The sequence below is a fragment of the Acromyrmex echinatior genome, chromosome 10 (assembly GCF_024713525.1).
Source record: "Acromyrmex echinatior isolate Ae372 chromosome 10, ASM2471352v2, whole genome shotgun sequence".
NCBI lineage: Eukaryota > Metazoa > Arthropoda > Insecta > Hymenoptera > Formicidae > Acromyrmex > Acromyrmex echinatior.
The window spans coordinates 459,304-480,058 of record NC_141861.1 but is presented as its reverse complement, the minus strand read 5'-3'; the positions used below and the strand labels follow the sequence as shown (position 1 = coordinate 480,058).

At 31.7% G+C, this 20,755-nt stretch overlaps 1 protein-coding gene and 1 long non-coding RNA gene across 3 annotated transcripts in view; one reads left to right on the top strand and one right to left on the bottom strand.

The window, feature by feature from the left end:
- LOC105147988 (defective proboscis extension response 13) overlaps positions 1-20,755 on the top strand; it is an 88,795-nt gene that overhangs the window by 63,294 nt on the left and 4,746 nt on the right. For both annotated transcript variants that reach the window (XM_011059408.2, XM_011059401.2), the window contains exons 3-4: positions 1,499-1,698; positions 16,173-16,392. In XM_011059408.2, coding sequence (XP_011057710.1) covers positions 1,499-1,698; positions 16,173-16,392 — 420 coding nt within the window. The remainder of the gene's footprint in view (positions 1-1,498; positions 1,699-16,172; positions 16,393-20,755) is intronic.
- LOC147908191 (uncharacterized) lies at positions 4,153-15,363 on the bottom strand. Its single transcript, XR_015546548.1, has 2 exons — positions 15,095-15,363; positions 4,153-10,457 (listed from the first exon to the last, which is right to left on the bottom strand). It is a non-coding gene; the product is annotated as an uncharacterized LOC147908191 (long non-coding RNA).

Here is a 20,755-nt window from a genome sequence, read left to right as displayed (position 1 = left end):
TAATTCGAATTAGTCTTTTTACGAGAACTGACTCATTTTACCGGGCTACAACTTACTTTATATAATTAATAGACCCGGCATTATTAATTATATGAAGAATTTAAATAGTCAAACATTTAAAGAATAAGTATATCGAACAGAGGACGATTCCACTTTGATGACCTTAATTTTGACACATTATCGACATATTTATCAGTATATTTATTAAACCTAACTATATTTTTCATTAAATTTATGCGCACTAATTACCGCGTAAACTCCCGCTTCCTTTTAAATTCTCGTCCTTAATTTGTTACATATTAATAAGGTTATGATCCTAAGTAACCTCCGAGAAGTTTTACCTGTCGATCGTTATTCGTTAAAAAGTTAGTAATAAAAAAAGTTACTTAATAAATAACGTCTTATTTTTGCTACATACAATGTTAAAAACTATTCTAAACCTGCCCTCTTTGCATAATGACTTTCCACGCGAAAGGAGGTCCACCCCGCCTCCCCCTACGAGCATCTGACTTTTCACGTGAAGCGAGGTCCACCCCACTTCTCCTCATGCCTAAAGGTGCACGACTTTCTACGCGAAGTGATGTCCACTCCAAACCTAAATATGTTTTGGGTTTGATTATTCTTTGGACCTTACTTCGTGTGGAAAATCGTGCACCCCTAGGCAGGGAGAGGAGTCAAATTGACTCGAGCGGCGCGTTTACCAGGTCATCCCTATTTCCCGCGGCTCGCGCGTCGAGCGATCGATGCGTGTACATTTGGCGATAGTAGGCCGGGAGGGCGCGCGTATTCAGCTATCTTTAAAAATTAATATTTCGTCAAGGGGATGCTGGAGCCGCTTGTATTACCGATTGTATTATTAACCAGCGTTTTTGACGTTTTTGTTTCTGTCGAATTTCTTCGTAGTAGTCTCACAGAATAAAAATTCCTTTTTCATGATTAAAATGTACATGCTGATGTACTTGTCGCTGGTGTATTTATTGTGTTCAAAGCTGGAAAAAGTAAAAGTTGCAGATTTCTTTATCCATTTTTATCTCAGTTTATAGCGATCAACTGGTGAAGGTAAAATGGATAAAGAAATTTATAATTTTTTATTTTTTTCAACACAAAATGCACCAGCGACAAGTACATTAGCATGTATAATTTAATCGTGGAAAAGGAATTTTTTTCTGTGAAAACACTTCTTCGCGGACAGGAACAAAAACGACAAAAACGCTAGTTTTTATCGGTGTATATAATACAGGCGACTCCGGCATCCCCTTACGGGTCTGTATTACCGACTTAAACGCAATCATTTTTGTCTAACAATTACTTTTTTCCTATTGAGGTGGAATTTATCGAGAACGAAAAAAATTGTTTAAATTGAGATCTTCTTTGTCATTTCTTAGTCCAATATGGCATTAGAGCCGACAATATTGTAACAACATTTACTTAATATAAATTATGAAAGCTTTGCAATCTGTACTTACGAAATCATGGTACAATTGGTAATTTGTTTCAGAGTATCCTACAGCAGTGACGGCTGAAATAGTTGATGTGAACATGAACTCGTTGGACGGCACGACGGGAAAGCCATTAGATGTCGATCTGCCACCAACCCTGCCGATGACCTTCGGTACGGAAAATTCAACATCGGTTTCAGCGCAATCAGGATCCACTGCCCTGATGCCTTGCGTTGTCCACAATCTAGGAGAAGGCACGGTAAGGGTTGTTGTTTGAAATTTGTAATTCATTGATTGACGCATGCGAATTTTATGTATAAATAAGCGGAATATAAATACTATATTCGATTTATTTATTTACTATTCTGAAAGTATCAATAAAATAAAATTTATCACATAAAATTTATCATTGTACAGACAGCTTTTTTAACACGTTATTTTTTTTAAACTGAAAAATTTTATTCGATTATTTATAATATCCCAGTAGAAGATTTTTCATATGTATATAATTATATATGCAATATATAAATTATATACAATTATACTATAAAACTGTACATGAAATATATATATATATATTATATATGTATATACATACACATATAACGTCTTGCTCGGCGTCGAGTGATTCTGAGCTGCCTCTATACCGGACATAGGCAGTCTATCAATTATTATCTTTATTCTCATCGGTCGGCCAGTTCCTTCAAGTCCCAGAGCTCGTTGATGCGTCTGCTATGGATTCCCAACGAATTCACCTTCTCCAAAGTAAAGCGGCGTCAGGTTTTTCGGAGTATCCTCTTCTCCGCTTCTTCTGCGAATTGTAGACAAGATCGCAGTTGCAGACTTCGCTCTAATTCTTTCTTAATGTGTATTCAAGCCAACAATTTTCTCCTCGTTGTCCAGTGCAGGCTCACAGTGTTTCATTGCTCATAATGTTCGGCCAGAAGATACGGAGGATCCCCCGAAAACAGCAGTTGACGATTCTTCGCTGGATTCTTCGCTTGATTGCGTCTGTAAGATCTCACATCTGTATGAAAGTGCAAAGATTACATACGATCAAAAGATGTCTAAGCGTATCTTGATACGTAGGTGATAAAACGCTATATTTTGCTTAGTTGTACAAAAGCATTGGTTTTCTTGACCCTAATTCATCTTTCCATCTTTAGCAGTACCGCCATCTTCGGTAACTATACTTCGGTAACTATACCAGGTACAAGAACTCGTCTATTCGCTCAATTGGCAATTTATTGAGCTTCAACGGTCGGCTGAAGTCTACATTTGGATTCGCATCAGTAAGCCCATTCCCTTGGTCTTTTCGTTGATTTTGAGATAGACGACTCCATCGTTAGTTTTTGCTGTACGTCATTGATGTTGTGTGACAGCTCGCATTTGTCATCCGCATAATTCAAAGATTTCGCTTATTTGATCTGAGGGGCTTCCATACGATTCCTCTCGACTTGTTTTCACATGCCTCGCTACCGCATCTATGACGATCAGAAACAGTAATGAGAAAAACAGGCAGCCAGAAATGATCTCAAATGGTTCTTACAGAGTCCTTCCTCGTATAGAACGCGACAAATTGAAATCATTAATTTTTCATATAAGAAAGACGATTTTTGGATAAGAAAGACGCCTATATTACTCAACATGGCCCATTCGCAATTGATGGAGTCGAATATCTTCTCGTAATCGACGAACAGGGGATATCTACGAACAGAGAGCATTTCGACAGACTGTTTCTGAGCGTGTTAATTTAGTCGATGCGGAATCTGCCAGCTCTAAAGCCTTCCTGTTCTGGTCTGAGCTTTCCCATCTATAAGCTTGATCATTTGCGCCAGAATCACTTTCATGAAAATTTCCATAGCAACGTTTAAGATGTTGATGCCATACCAATTGTTACCATCAACGTTCAAACAACGTTCGTAAGAAAAACGAAGAAATCAAAAGATCCACATGGTGGCATTTTACTCATTTTTTAACATTATCGTACTTCTTTATTCTTAATAGTAAAAATGAAAATATAATATTTATTTACTATCATATACAAATAATACATAAAAGAAGGAAATGAAAGAAGAAGGTCGGTATACAGAAGCACTCTGAACTGAATAAATAATTATACAAAAATCTAATTTCTCTTAAGTGTGGATAATCTCCTCACTTATCCTAATATTAAATGTATTTGTTTAACGTATTTCGCATGTGTTAGACTTTCTATCTAAATCGAGTCGCTTATTTGGAAAGTTGTATAAATTCAGTTTTGAAACATCATGCATTTCAATGAGATGTGAATATGAACCAAAACGCGACACGCTGATCACAGTCGGATTTTCGGAATTGAAGTTATACCATCTCCAAAATGGATTGGTATTCGAAATGTCGCGTCGATATGCCATTAAAAAACATGCTGATATCTGCGACATAACGAGATTTTTTTACGAGAATAGAATAATCCAAACACATTTAGAAAAATTTAACACGGCACGTGCAGCTTTGCAACGTAAAATTCCGTGGTTTAATCTCGCTTTAGAAGAACGTAATTCGTGGCAAGAAAATAAATGCAGCGATTACAAGTTGAAGCGCTGTTTAATCCGATATCTTTACAACTGCATTCAGGGTTTCTTACCTCCGCCATCGCGACTTTACAATGTAGTAGCCGTGCAAGAATTTCTCTACCGATTGGTATCAGATTTGTTACAATATTGTTATCAGATTTGTTTTTTTTTTTTGTTTACATGATAATTTTGCTCGCGCGCATATCAATGCAAAGTTTTTCTTACGAAAAACGGTGACGTCGATGAAGGTGTCTAGAATGAAATATTTCCGCGCGCGAAGAATGTACGAATAATCGGTTGAAGTCTGTTGAAACACTAAAGACATTGTCGTTGTTCCAACGGGTGGCTGTTAGCTCAGCCTCATAACTTAATACAACTGGCATTTGGCCGCAATGTTGCGCTGATTTAACATGCGACGCAAACACGAAGCAATACAATCAAATAGAGTTTAATGAACCATTTAATGAACCTATTGCTCGTTCAACTTCATTTATCACTATATGTGCGTGTCATAGTTGGGTAACGTAGGATATCAATTATTAGCTATATGTAAAATAGTTGACAATTTATGCATAAAAAAATATTACAATATATAATTCATTATTCAAAAAGCATCAAAATCAATTGACAGCATTAAACTCTGTATGATTTTTCTTCACCGAGTTACTCAACATTGAAGCAAAAACAACTTTTTTGCTTCAATATTATGAATAACTCAATGAACAAAATCGTACAGAGCTTAATAAAGAAACAATTTAAAGATAAATATTCACTCTTTCGAATAATGTAAATTTGTGCCGCATTTGTGTACAATTTTTAATTTGGAACTTTGCAAATTTTGTAAAAAATTTTGAGATTTAATGCATCTTCATTTATGTTTGTGTAATTCTATAAAATATCAATAAGAGTGTTTTCTAAAGTACCGCTCTGAAAAGTAAAGATTTCGCAAGCCTCAATAATCTAAAGGCTTAGGACCTTCGTACGGAATATAAGAGATTTGGGTTCGACTCCCGGCCGAGATAATATTTTTCACAATAAATTTATTTATAGTTTTTTTTAGCATATTAACATTTTTTTAATAGGATGCCTTTTTAATAGGATTGAGCATCAAATTATTAAAATTGCTTGTTAATTTAATTCGTGATATTACTACAGTAGTTTAATTGCGTTTATAAGTTTGGAAAATCTATTCGGTGCTCAATTTGAATGACAAAAAATATGGTATATGCAACTACATATATAATATATAAATATATAGTAATTCAGATTAAATTATTTAAGCATTAAAGATCTAGCCTTGATCGTTCCGGCCATTACTTCTATTTCTTATCAGTATATTTTAACAGCCCCAGTGGAATTTTTTTGACACGATTTTATTCTTAAAAATGGAAGGCACATTGTTATTACATCTACATAAGAAGCCGTTTTCTTCATACTGCTGAAGAAACCTAACAAGTTGCAATAATAATCTGGAATCGATATAAAAAAATTAGGTGAACGTGTAACATGTAATTTACGTATCAAACAAAAATTTAAGTGAAACATCTTACTGCCAGATACGATATCGGTACGGAAATGGAAAAATCGAGTCTAAATTGCGAGACGTGTATTGCTCCTAAAAATGATTGGAATTGTTCGCGCGGTATCTCGTTTGTCAGTTATGCGGCCATTCGCTATCGTTCTCACTATTCCTCGGGCGATGTTCCGGAAGTTATTACGGAATTATTACACCTTTCCCACGAGCGCTCGAGAATAATTGGCGCGTTATAGGACAGAGGAGAGCAGGCGCGCGTGAGTCAAATGGATGCAGGTAGAAATCGATAGGGACGGTCTTGTCAAACGACTCGCTCGGTTGTTATACCTATCTGGCTGTCGTTGTCCGATGCTGCATCGTTCCGCGAACATATAAGGTTTCATCGCTGCAAACTGGAGTGAACAAGATAGCAAGATAACGCAACGAGGGAACGCCGAGAATTTACAAAGAGAATCCGAGAGAGACCGTAATAAGGATACATATGCGCTTTTTTTCCATTTCATCGAATTGATATTTCAGAGAAAATTAGATACACGTAGTAAACTCATCACGATGCTGGTCATGATGCGGCAGTGGTGGCATCATTACTGCTATACAACACTACGAGAATCTTGTGCATACGTTTACAGTCACGATAGACGTGAATTATGATGCGGCATATAGATAACAATGAAGATAATAAATGATCTATCGCTTCTAGGAAAATATATTTCTCTTATAAGTAAAACTTAATTGTTTTTTTCTTTCAAATAATGATATTGAGATAAGACAAAATTTTTCTTGTTTTGCGAGATATTTCGTTCAAACGTTAAGATTTTTTTTTTTTATATTTGTCTAATAGTTTGAACTTCGAACAAATCAAGATTTATCGTTAAATATAAATGATAGAATTTCCATTAAAGTTTACAAGATGTAAACATATTATACATAGTAAAAACTATTATGTATATACATATGTGTTAAGGTTTAAAACCTTGTCCAACATTATCCAACTTTTTTGTCCACTTATCCAACATTTTTGTCTTGTAAATTTTTAATAATTAATTTTGTGTTAAATTAATGTTCAACATTTCTTACTGTTAAAATTATCCAATTAATAAATGAATGAATAAATAATAAAGATATGTAGTGCACTTTAAATTATAAATTTTAATGTAAATAATTAAAATATACGTATTTTAATTTGATATATTATAAATGTCAAATTTATTGACGAAATATGCTTTCAAATATGCTTACACATGTTATTGTTACATTCTTTTCGTTAACTTTTTACAAAATATTTTTTTGCTGTTTTCCAACATATTCATCTTGAGTTGAATTATTAACTCAAAAATTTGAATGTATATATTGTTTGGGACATATAAAATGTGTTAGATGAATTTAACACAAATTTTCTAATCATATAGATAAACTTCAAAGAAAGAGAGAGAGAGAGAGAGAGAGAGAGAGAGAGAGAGAGAGAGAGAGATGTCTAAAATAAATCTAAAAGCTTTTTTAAAATTGTTTAACGATATTAGACGAATTCTCTCTCTCTCTCTCTCTCTCTCTCTCGACGGAGATTTAAATAACCTGAAACTATGTTAAATTCGCTATATATTATAAGCTCGTGGCTCGCTTGTACACACTCGCTTGCCGTTTCGCATCATCTTTTTCTGTTCGAGCGAATGGAAGTAACGATGTTACCATTCTGAGTGCTGGTAGATTGTGGAAACACAATCACAGCTGAGTGAACTAGGTCGCATCGCCAACCTTTTTATCCGTAATTTACAGCAATATTTGGAATTCGTTCAAGAGAGATGAACGCTCCGGCATAAATCTAATTATAACAGGGTCGACTAGATTGCGGGACTCCGCAATCCGAAGGCGTCCCGATATGAAAATACACGGATGCACGATTCTTCGGTGTGTGTTAGCGATTTTAATGAAGTGCGATTGCGTGTATTCACCGGCCGGATACAAAAGATGTCAAAAGATCGCCCGGACAATAAATCAAGCGCATCCAGTAAGTTAAATTCTGATTACAGAGCGATTACAGAGGCTGGATTTGAGGATAAACGAAAGGTGATAGTACCTATAGTTGCGCGCGAGCATCAAAGATGCTCCAATTACTTAACTAAAGTTTTTCATGTACTAATTGAATAATTAGGTGTTTGTATTACATAAAATATATATTTTTTATCTGATAATATATTCTATTGATGAATTAATCAATTCTTTTATTGATAGTTAATCTTTTTTATAATATTTTAGTTCTACAAATTTGAATGCTATTTTATTATTTTAAATTTCAAAAGTTTTGACGTGTAGATAACTGTGAATATAAAGAAAAATGCATATACGAAAAAAATTTTCTTTATTTCAAATTATTATTTGAAGCTGAATTAATGTCATTTAATTTTTTTACAAATGTTATTTTTAAAAATAATATAGCTCTAACATTTTTTATTCTTTATATAAAATGTTACAGTTAAATTTATTAATAATAAATTTATTAATAATATACATTTTTTTTTATTGAAACACTATTATTCATGTTTCTTTTCAAAAGAAGAAAATAAATAGAAAATTTTAGCCATTTTTTTATTTGTGTAGTAATTTATAGACATTGATTCTTATGTAATTGCATATTTTTTTAGAAAGCGGATTGGGAAGTAAATCCAACATGGAAATGTCTTATTGAAAAAGTATTTTAAGAATACATATTTATTTGAGCGTATTTGCATATTTGTGCATATTTGCATATTTTCTGTATATTTTTATATTTTATCTGCATAAAAAATCCGATATCTAGAATCTACTAACAAAGTACTATCTATAATTTGCATTTATGAAATAAGAATGTTATAAATAGAGATAAAACCATTCATTATTTCATTACAGTGCGCACAAATAAATGACAAAATGTTACTTAATGATGATAAGAATTAATAAGAAAAACAACAATGTAAATAAGAAGCATATTAATATCGATACAATAAAAAAACTCTAATAGTTTCTTTTTTAAAAATATGAATATTAGATGTATTTCACTGAATCTGCATTACGTGTATTAGATTGTATTAGATTTGCATAGAGCTAAAACTTTTATTAAAAGACTCGAAGCACACATATTGATCTGCCGAAGCGAAAGAAAGTATACATGAAATAATTATTTGAATAGCGCACATGTACTCTGTTAAACTTGTATGCATATAAAGCACTATCATTGTATTAAACATAATCTTTCTTCTTGTCGTTGTAAATGCGTCACATTGAAAGAGCGACCGTAGAGATTTGTAAAAAAAAGAAATCGCATAACAACTCATTCATTATTCTTTTTTATCACCCGGTCATTTCTCGTTCAATAATATTGTACTGAAGCATATTGGAGTACACAAGAAACATATTAAAATATTCAAATCAAAGCGAATGCCATAGCTTTTGTTGCGCGCATCTCTAGTTCTCTCTCTCTCTCTCTCTCTCTTTTGCGCGCGCGCGCAAGTCGATTTTATTTTGCTTCTTCGAGATCTCGTAATTTTCACAAGTAATCTCCGGAAGTGTCGCAACATCGTAGTAACAAGATGTGTAACTCGTATGCGAGATTTTTCGAATGATTGATGGACATAAGGAAAAAAAGAAAAATAAAATTGCAACAATAAAGGATGGTTGCGTTGTGCGGCCTTAAAACTCTTTGGGGTATTGCTAACGACTTGTATTTCGGTAATTGGGTTGCTGCACGAAGAACCGTCTATGTGTGAAAGCGATGCGAGGGCGTTGGCGCTGAATATGCCGCGGCCGTTTCGATGCTATCCAATCGTATCGTAGATATCGCTCAATAAGCATGAACCGCTTATAGTTCGGAGAGGTGCTCTCAGCTGGGGTAGATAAACATATACCGATCTCAAAGGCATTCAATATTTGGTAGGTACGAGCTTACACACCTGCTCTATCTGTGCCTATCTGTATGGCATCTTACAAAATTCCGACGCAACCGATAGAGTACGGGAATAATACGCGTGATTTTTTGAAGTTAAAAAATTTTAACTTCATGGGAAAGTGCATCGAATGTGCAGCAGGTGCAGCCTTCGTCAGGCAGTTAAAATCGCGGCGTTTTCACACTTCATTTTTATCATATTATTTTCTCTAAAAGTTAAATAACGGATATCAAATTTGTATGAATATTATGCGTGAATTTATCTGATATTATTATTTATTCGTTTATTTATTTGTACAGATATTTTAAAATCAATCACACTTGCAACCCCCCTTAATTAATAATATTGTATATCTTAAATATTACTAAACAAAGCGATGTCTTTCATCGTTTCTATTAATTTAATTTGATTTTTGTGTTAACAAATATAATTGAAAATTAGATCAACAAGAATAAATTAATTATTAAGAAATAATTATATTCTCGGTCAAAATGGATCTTGGTGCTTATAAATATTTCAGTGTGAATTTATGTACATATTCAATTTGACAAGTCTGCGCCGAAATCTTTTTCAGTGTTGAAATCTAATCGCACAAACTTATTAACTTTAAACATTTTTGAAATTCAATTTTTTTAATGAAATACAATGGAAATACATTTAATTTAACCCAAAAAGAAATTTTTTACAAAGTTTCTTTGCAATTGAAAATGTATCATTTATGGAACTCCATTCCAGCGGTGTATAACTTTGTGTAAATATTTTTGGTAAACCTTTGTATCGGTAAAAATCCATTTAAGAACATTTATTTGATATCATTTGGAGCTATATTTCTGCTAAAATTCATAACAATCGAGCATGAGTCGGAAGTTCTGATGAGAATTTCTACTGCCGTACGATGAATATATGTGACTTAACTTGAGAACTGACAAATACTATACATACATATATGGGAGTAGATTGTAGAATCTATAAAATTTTCTGGCAGCGACCGACCTTCCGGACGAAGTAAGATCTGAAACAGCAATAAATCGTAGTGCTATGAATCAATTAATTTGTACGTTTTGCATTGCATACATAACCATTATCACGAGGTTTATTCTTCGAACGAAAATACATCATTTATATTTTTGCAACAATAATTGCTCGAATGTTCTACTTAGAATGTTCTACTTAGATAAAACAAAAAATTATGTAACTTTATATTTTATTTATTCTTATCATTTGTTACTTTTTAATTATTTTCCTAATTTCTACCGATTTTGTTTACACAATTTTTTTATCATTTATTACATTTTATAAGTAACAATTTAAATAATTCGTAATGAAATAAAAGTAATAAAAATTGATATTCGAATAAAAAAATATGTGCGCTTTTTATAAATGGTCTATACAGACCACTTAGCTACATATTTATTGTAAATTCATGGTTTGTATTAACTTGATATCATCGCAAGTAAATGTGATGCCGTTCATGTGCGAAATATACATGTTGCATTTTATACATAAATAATGCATTCAAATTTTACACCCCGAGGAAGCTCACACACGTACGAAATTACAGTCGCATCCATTATCGTCACCATGTATCTCAAAATGCATCGGTATAATGAAAATGTTCGAAAATAAAATTCCAACGGATGCGTCAAAAAGAAAAACAATACCATGTACACAACAATACAGTAACATGTTAGAACAATGAAATATCAACGGAATGATTTCTCCGATACTGAAAACGGTTTTGGAGAGGACCATAGTGATTTTGCAATTCACGAGCTGTGAATGGATCAGGATATCCACATAAGTATTCGTTCGTTTTCCGTGTACATTTGCATTTCGTATCGTATACAAATAGACATAGTTGTCACGTTTGCTCGAGTGTATATAGAAAACCAGAGACAAATGTAACACGGAAAAATACGACGAATGTAATAAATGTTATAAAAAAAATATCAATTGACCAATAATTGTCTTCTTTATACATCAATCACATCCTCCTTCATCTCAATTATTGATAATACGCATAAACAAGCAGTTCTTTGAATTTTACTGTTTTATTGAAATATAACATCAAAAATAAGTTTCTAATATTATTGTATACCTTTTTATTTTATTTACGTAAAATTCTCCGGATATTTATACACTGTATTAAATAGACATTAAACTTGAAGATAGGCATAAAATTTATTATGATTATAGGTAGCATGTAATAAGATGTTAATGAGAGGTATCGTTAATAGGGAGCAAAGAAAGAAGAGTATAGAAAAGTCGAATGGGAACAAAAGTAACAAGATTTATTGTTATTTATTACTTTTGTTCCCATTCGACTTTTTCTACGCTCTTTTTTTCTTTAGTAGTATACATATTTTTGCTTTAGTAGTATACATATGTTGCTTTAATATGAAATTATATGTTTTTAGAACGTCAAACATTTATAAAAGAAAAACATATCGAGGGCGAGTTTTTGCGAAAATATATAAATTAGCTGCAAAAAAAATAAAAATAAATACAAAAATAATATAATAATAACAGAATAAATAAAAATCCTTCTAAAAGTATCTCTTCTATTAATTTATTTTTAAAGGATGTATTTTATAACAGGATGTTATATATCATTTCATCGTATGTTATTCTCGTCTCTAGAAGTATAGGGACAAAAATAACAAATGACATACCTTTAAAAGATTTATTTGAAAAAGTTGATGATAATATGTTGCTGGTTTTTCAACTAGATTATATTATTTAATAACCTAGATTTACTATCATGGATTCATTTAGAAATTCTATAATTTAGAAGTTATAAAATCAAAGAACAAATTGTTACATCGTTCCTGATCTCCCCCAATTTATAGCGTGTGAACGTGAAAAGTGAACGCATCCTTCGCGTTTCAAAACCGAAAAATCATTTCAACACGCAGTTTAAAAGATTAACATACATAATATACAAATTTACACAAAATTATACAAACACTTAAGATCCAGTCAAATCGTTAAAGACATTTATTTCTTATTGGTTGTGTTTTTATATGTCCTATGAGATTTAATATTATTAATTATAATGTTATATATTTTAAAAAATGTGATCCTTAAAAAAACATCTTTTTAAAAAAGAAAAAAATATATTTGCTCGGAGTCATATCCGGCATCACCCAGAGTCGCCCGGAGTTGCCCGGTCGTCGTCGTCCAGCGTTATTGTCGTTGTTGTTTACACGACTTGATCGAAGGGAGCATTTATATTGGTCGTAACCGTATGCCGTATATCATAATCTGTAAAAATTGACCAATCATCTTCAAGTATTCCCTTCTTATCGCCGAATGAGAGGGGAATACCTGACTGTGATTAATCAAGCACCGAAGTTATAACATCGATGTTATGAAACTGACCAATCACAGTCACATTTTTCATAAGAATAGCTATATGATTGGTTAATTTTTCATAATATCAATATTATAACCTTAGGCGTAAATCGAGTTGTGTATAAACATCATAATTACCTGGCGTGGGTACAACTTCATTTCCTATATAAATTTCTCAGTAACTTTTTCCAGTGTATGATTATGGAGTAAAAGGTGGTTGTAACATCTTTTTTTTAATGAGTTCCGGAATGATAGCTTACTCACTAAGCGGTTGGTTCTTCTTTATGAATCCATAAGTAAATAAGCAATCGCTCGGTGTTGCATTCAGAAATCCATCGAAAAATGTTGCAATCTTTGAGTCAATGAGTACACAAACAAATTTATCACAAATATTATGTTTTACTATTTGCAAAATATTTTACGTTTACAAACGTTGCCTGTACGTTAAATATACAGAAGTGTTCCAGTTTGATAGAAGCAAATTTGCCACGGGACTTTTCAATGTTTACTGTCATTAATTTTCATGCGATTTTTTTCTCTCAATCACTCTGAATTATTTTCATCTATGAATTATCGAAAATGGATTTTACCTAGAATAGAAAATTGCTTGAAACTTTTAATGCCTGGCACGTTTAAATGCGCAATAAAATTAACTAGCTCGTGTGTGTCCTGTCTAGCAGTATTTTATTCGATTTTACAGACTGCGAACTTCCATTCACTAAAATATGAAAATGGATACTGGTCAAGTCGTTTGAACATAAAATATTTTCTTGCTGAGATACGTCTTCTGATCGACTCCATAGGACATTTCTCTACGGTATATCCTTTTTGCGAGCAAATATCACATTGGTTTATGATGGACAGAAAGATGGAAAACAGCTATTGAACTAGAGTAGTAACATATGTTTGGAAATGGATATATATTTTTAATTTTTTATATTATTCTCTGTTATATATTATTACATTTTTATGCGTTTTCTATATTAAAATACGTAAAAATATACGTAAAGTCGATTTACATAATGTCGCCGTATTTCTGATGCATATACTTTTCGATTTATAAATATCAAAATGTTTTATGCATCGCGGTACTCTTTATTCGACACATATTTTTTTTCTTTATCGTATGCTGGAGCATGACAAAGGGATAAAAAATATGTGGTTATCAAGGGGATTTAATCGTCTTTAGAGTCCACGATTAATTCCGGTCACGAGCCCTACAATCATCTCGCCGTACAGTTGTCGGATTATTCTGGCTGACGGGGCTTCTTGAGGTTTTCAGGAGGTCGGATGGAAATACGTACGATAGTTACCGCACGTTATTGACGTGCCATAGTTACTGACCGTCGCGCGCATACGTGTATGTATATTTGTCGCAGTTACTGGTCGTTGCAAATTTCAGTTATTGTTCGTTATAATTAAGCATCTGGCACGTACTAATAGTTGTCGACATTGAGTGATTCAGTGACGTCACAAATTTTATAATGCTTAATTTGGCATAAAGATGCATTTCCCACATCTCGCGAAATGTTCGTAATTAATGGCAAAGTCGGGAATATATTCATTGTTTAAACTTTTCTAAGTCGATATCGCATGATAAAGTGATTCACGCGTATTAGCGCGAAAGTGTGGATTTTACGATAAAATAATTAATTCGAGGATGTTAGGAGACGTTGCAGAGACGTACGAATTCTGCAGAAATAAAAGTCTAACGATTAGAATTAAGAGACATATATGTTATGTAGAAATAATAAGGGCGCATTTACAGATATAGTGATTTTTTTTACAACGAATCTATTTGTAAAAATATCAGACACGTAAAAAATGTAATAAAATTATTACCAAAATATTTAGTAGACATAATATCTATTATGCAAGTATAATATCTATTTCAATGGAGAGGATTATTTTGAAATTATAATGAATCCAGCAGAAACTATTTTTATAAAAACAGCATCTCGAAATTTGATCGTATTTTTGTAAAAATATGAAGGTTTTATTATGAAGGTTTTGCATATAAATCTGCAAGTAATATGCGGAGAAAAAAAGAAAGTTGTACTTTCAAAATTATATGCATTACGTGCACTGTGTTACGTAACTATTATAATATGACCGCGATAAAATTTGTAAGTATTGAAATATTATTTTACGTCAGCAGGAAATAAAAGAAAAAAAGAAGGAAGAAGTAAATCGACGCTTCATTTATTATTTATCACTTTTAAAAAATGTATACGTTTTTAAGGGCATTAGGTATTAAATCGCGCAAAATATTTCAAGCACCTAGAACATACTTACATCCTTTGTTTGCAGGGATAATGTTTTCAAATAGCTACGTATGCAGAATTACGATACGAGCAATTAATGTAATAACGAGCACTATGTGGACTGAGGAACGAGCTGTAGTTACCGCGGCGTTACTGTTTGTATTCTACGGTCTACGGATGCGTATCAGTAGTTGCGGATCGCTATGTTGGACAGTAGTTTCTAACCGTTATGAACGGGCAGTCATTACTGTTCATTATATATGGACAGTAGTCACAGACTGTTATGACTAACAATTGCGACAGGTGCGTTGGCAATCTGTATTCCAATTACTGCATCATATAAAAACCGCAGTAGCAAAACACTCAATTTTATCAGCTAGAAAAGCGAATAAATGTGATGAATATAACTACCGGTGTTTTAAAAATAATACACAAGATATTTTAATAATCATAACGCACATATTTTTTGCACGTTCTATTTTTATACGACCTCTTTCGCTTTATTACATTGAATTTTGAGCATGCTTTTCGAACGAATAGGAGTTAATTTTTTTATCAATATGCATATATATGAATTCAATATAAATGAACTCTATATACGTAGTTTTAAAATTCTTAAATTATGCCATTTTTTATTCTTGAAATTATGAAAATATTTTGTTTTACAATATTAAATTCAATGCTTTCTTTCATATTTGAAATAGTTATAATACAGATGTTTTAAAATTCCATATTGAGATTATAAAAGTGAAAAAACCATTTATGCAATCTGTGATAAAAATAAGATTTAAGTAAGAATTTTATTTGATTATCAAAAAAGATACACTGAATAAAAATTTATTGAATTTTATTAAATATTTGTTTGAGCACTAACGAAATATTTACTAAACATATATTTATTTAATTTTTTAGTTTTAATAAATGTTTATTTACTGTAAGTAAATATTTCGTGTTAGTACTATTCAAACAAATATTTAATAAAATTTAGTAAATTTTTTTTTAGTGTACATAGAAAACGACATTAAAAATAGCCTTTTCTCTACTTTCGTATATAACATGATTCGTAGATATTAAATCACATTTTTATAAATTAATCTTTTTGTTTGCAGGTGTCGTGGATCAAGCGAAAGAACTTATTGTTACACGAACTACTGACCGTAGGACTAACGACATACGCCAACGATGAACGGTTTCAGGCAATTCATTTCCACCACAGCGAAGATTGGACGCTTCAAATAAAATACGTCCAACCAAGGGATGCCGGATTGTATGAATGCCAAGTGTCCACCCATCCGCCCACAAGTATATTTCTGCTCCTTGACGTCGTCGGTAAGCAAAAACTTTTATTACAAAATTATATACTCATATATTTATAACTTTTAATGATCATGAGTGGTTCACTACACTCTGCCTTTTATGATATTTTATAAAATATTATATAACGTTTTTGTATAATCCGATATTTATGTTCAGTATGTGGATTATACATGTCAAAATTAATTTTAATTTTATTCATATTACACTTTTGTACATGAACGTATATATAAAGTAACTAAGTAGACTATCTTGACATTTTATTATTTATGAAAGAATAAGCTGTGCTTTTCTCTATTTCAATTATTTCTAAATTTTATGTTTTTGTATATGGCAAAAGACTTGGAGGAACGAGTAATAAATTTTGAATTTGGTAATAAACGAATTATATTTAGATAAATTACTCTTTTTTTTTTAAAGAAGCTTTTAAAAAATAAAAATATTCAGCTTATGTGTTTACTTTTTGGAATTCTTAATGTCATAATCGTAAAAACAATGCAAAATTATTCCTTTCAGCAATAAAACTCAAATAACATTTGAAATTTCGTTTTTCAATATTTTTACATGTTTCGGTTTCATTATCTTTATGTATATTTTTAAGGAGATCCCATAATTATCTGTTTTACCTATTCAATAGGACACACACATACGATTTATGTTACTTATATATATATAGTGTGTGTGTGTGTGTGTGTGTGTGTGTGTGTGTGTGTGTGTGTGTGTGTGTGTGTGTGTGTGTGTGTGTGTGTGTGTGTGTGTGTGTGTGTGTGTGTGTGTGTGTGTGTGTGTGTGTGTGTGTGTGTGTGTGTGTGTGTGTGTGTGTGTGTGTGTACTATTACGTCGCACGCATACATGTACATAAATTTTCGTTAAATGATATTGTACATAAAATTAGATATCTAAGTCTAATTCTAAAAACTCTATGTTAAATTTCTTCATATAATTTTTAGTCTCCAGTTTTGTAAGTATAGAACTTTTATATAAGCAAATATTGTAACTTGACAGTTTAAAACGCCTAAAGTAACTTAAATGTAAATTAACTTAAATTTACTTATAAAATAAATATTTCAAATTTGTAACGTTTGCTCAAATATTATCACCTATTAGGTGTTACAAAGCGATGTTGATTGAATTTTAAATTTCCATTACCTAGTTAAATGTAGCACATTATTGAGTTATAAACAGTTATAAATATAAAACCGAAAATCAATTTAATTTATTATATCTTCAATAATATTCTATTAAATTTTGAGAATTAATATTTTTATTTATATTTAATTACTCTCTTTTTCTGTTAAATTGATTATTTTAATTAAGCATGTCAGATGAACTATTAATTTAAAGTGTTTTGCAAATTAAAAGAATTTCGTAATAGCAGTATATTTTGTTATTCCTATAATTGCTAAAAGTATTATTCTGAAATATACATATAATAATAATTTTGAATCTTAATTTTTAAGAAACGTACAATTTTAAAGAAAATTGAAGTAAGTTTATCGAAATGCCGAAATATATTGGCGGGCAAGTGAATGAAAAAAATTCAATTGAGGTACTAAGAATGAGAATTCAGAAGGAAAGTTGAATTTGATGAAAGCGGCGAGTCGGAAAGAATATGGTATAACTTTAGAATCAATATAATCGTGATATTGTCTTCAAAATGAAGATAGTTTTAAATTCGGCCTTAATAAATTCTCATCAAAATACAATCGGATCATGAGAAACGAGATGCGTGCTCGCGTTCGTTTTTGTCCATTTGTTATAATTCTGGGGTTATAATATTTCGTTCTTAACAAGATCAGTCCTTTTCTTTCGACAAAGCCCCCTCAGACTTTAACTATTTAGTAATAGCGTCATCTTTAAGCTCACAATAACTGCGCGACATTATGTTCCGTGGCACTTTATAAGCTGCCCAATTTCCAATACGTAACATCTCGAATTTACAATTTATACGGGATCTTAGTTTCCCATTAAATTACGGACAGTGTGTAATACGCGTCCAATAAGTCACCAACGATACCCTCGAAATACCATCACCATGCCATGTCGCGCCGCACCGCGAAGCGACATGTCCTTCTTATTGAACAACGTAACGCTTTTCACGGAAGACTTTGAATTATTAACTCTCAACGGGCCGATAATGTTTCGCATGTGATATGGTCTGTGCCACATCCAGCGATATTTATGTCGGTTTTATGCTTTTATGCGTGGCGCGATGGAATAGCAACGCCATTGTGCCGTATGCATTAATGATCTGCGTTGGGACTTTGTTACGTATCACGTGAAAAACGACGGTATAGTCATATTTGAGACTGAATACAGAAATAATAGCGACGAATTCATTAAATACTTTTACAACACAATTATTATGAATTTTTAATTAACGTAAAACGCAAATTAGTTTTATCCGAGAAAACTCACAATTAAATCTGTTTATGTTCTTGTAAGATAAATATGTGAATATAAATTTAAAATTATTAATATCAATTTTACTAAAAAAATTTATTCCTTTTCCATATTAATTTTTCTTTTGAAAAGCAATATGTATTACCTATACACAAGTATTACGTAAACATAATCATTTTACGTAAACATAAAAAGATAAGTATATATCAATACAAACACAAAAGTTTGTTTGAATAAAAAAATATTTTTTATTAATTTAATGAATACAAACTTATAAATATGCAACCGATTAATTTTTTTATTATTATATTAAATAAGGTTTTTTTTGTCATTGAATGAAGAGGATTTTATTTTCGCAGGAAGCGAAATTAATTTCGACTGAAGATTTTATTGACGTACAAAAAATTCAATTGAAAAATGTTAACAAAATATAATTGTATTATCGCATATTTGTATGTTTATGTATTGATTTTTTATAATTTTCAAATAACTTTTAGTAAAATATTTAATATTTCATTATTTATTTTTAAAAATAAATTATTTATTATTTTAATAAAAAAACGATAGCACTGAAGAAACGAATTTTTAAATCAATTTATTTTTAGTTGTCAATTATTGCGAAGAATATATAAGAATATTATAAGGTTTTTCGATAGTCCAAAGACTTAGAATATTCGCACGGAATGTTAAAGATCGACTTCTTCCAGTTCGACTCCCGGCCGAGATAATATTTTTCGCAATAAAAATTAATTATTTACAGATTCTAATATGTCAGTCAATTATTATAAGATGCGAAAAAGCATAAAATTATTAAATTGCTAGTCAATTTTAACTTGTAATATTAAATAAATTGTATTTATATATAGCTTTATTTCATATATTTTGTTTTATACAAGTATATTAGGAAATAATTTCAAATTTCGATTTTTAATTTTTCAAATACAAGTTGAGTGATGTGACATCCAAGTGTCCATCCGAGTGTCCATCACATTAACATATTTTGTGTTATATACAGTTGATTCATGAAAATCAATCTTTTGCTACTATGGTCGGAAGTAAGAGAACTGAACTGAAGTCGGAATAAGAGAGAAAAATTCACCCGCAGCAGATCCATGTCGCACTTTTCAGGACAAAGTCTAGGGGTGGCTTGCGTAAATGCCGAGTAAAGGCTGTCAAAAAATCAGACAAGCGTCGGACAAGGACATACGCTCTAGTGATTTGAAATTGCAATAGCCCCCAGGAATCGATGCCCATTCACTCTGGGGAGCCCTCAGACCGCGCGCAAACGTTTCGAATCACATCTCGACTATCATTTGCGGTCGTGACAGTAGTAAAAGCGTATCTGGACTGGCTGGTGCGGGTGTTGGCAGCGAGTACTCCTCACACATCTGATTCTCACACGCCCAGCGCGCGGCGTGTCAGGTCGCGTCGAGTGAAAGGATGAAACGCATCCGAGCGTGAGCGGACTTAAAATCTCGGAGCCCCTCATACGAGATACCGCAAAAGTGTGAGTCGTCTCAACAGTATTTCTCAAAGCCAAGATCAAAAATTTCTTCAAAATTCTTCTATCTCACTCAAAGCTTGTGTTTGTTTAAAATTTTAACAATATGATATTGTTATTTTATTTAAAGTCACGGAGGATAGGAGTTGTAATAACTAATGCGATTGGATTTGTGAAATAATAATTTACATGTTAATATGGTGAGATTGAACGAAAGATTTATAAAATATTATTCTTGCTACAGAGTGTAACATTAGAGGAGGACTCACCGTTTGTGATACACGTGAATTAAAAAAATTCCATTCTTTTTTTATTTATTGCTGTACATAAGAATAATAGACAGATCACATTACTGATAAGAAGAGTTATGTACCATTTTCTATGTGATATGTCAATAATTTATTTATAAAAATGGGAACAGAACTAGCATTTTTAAAAATTAATAACTTGAAATGTTCGACATCTAATACGAAG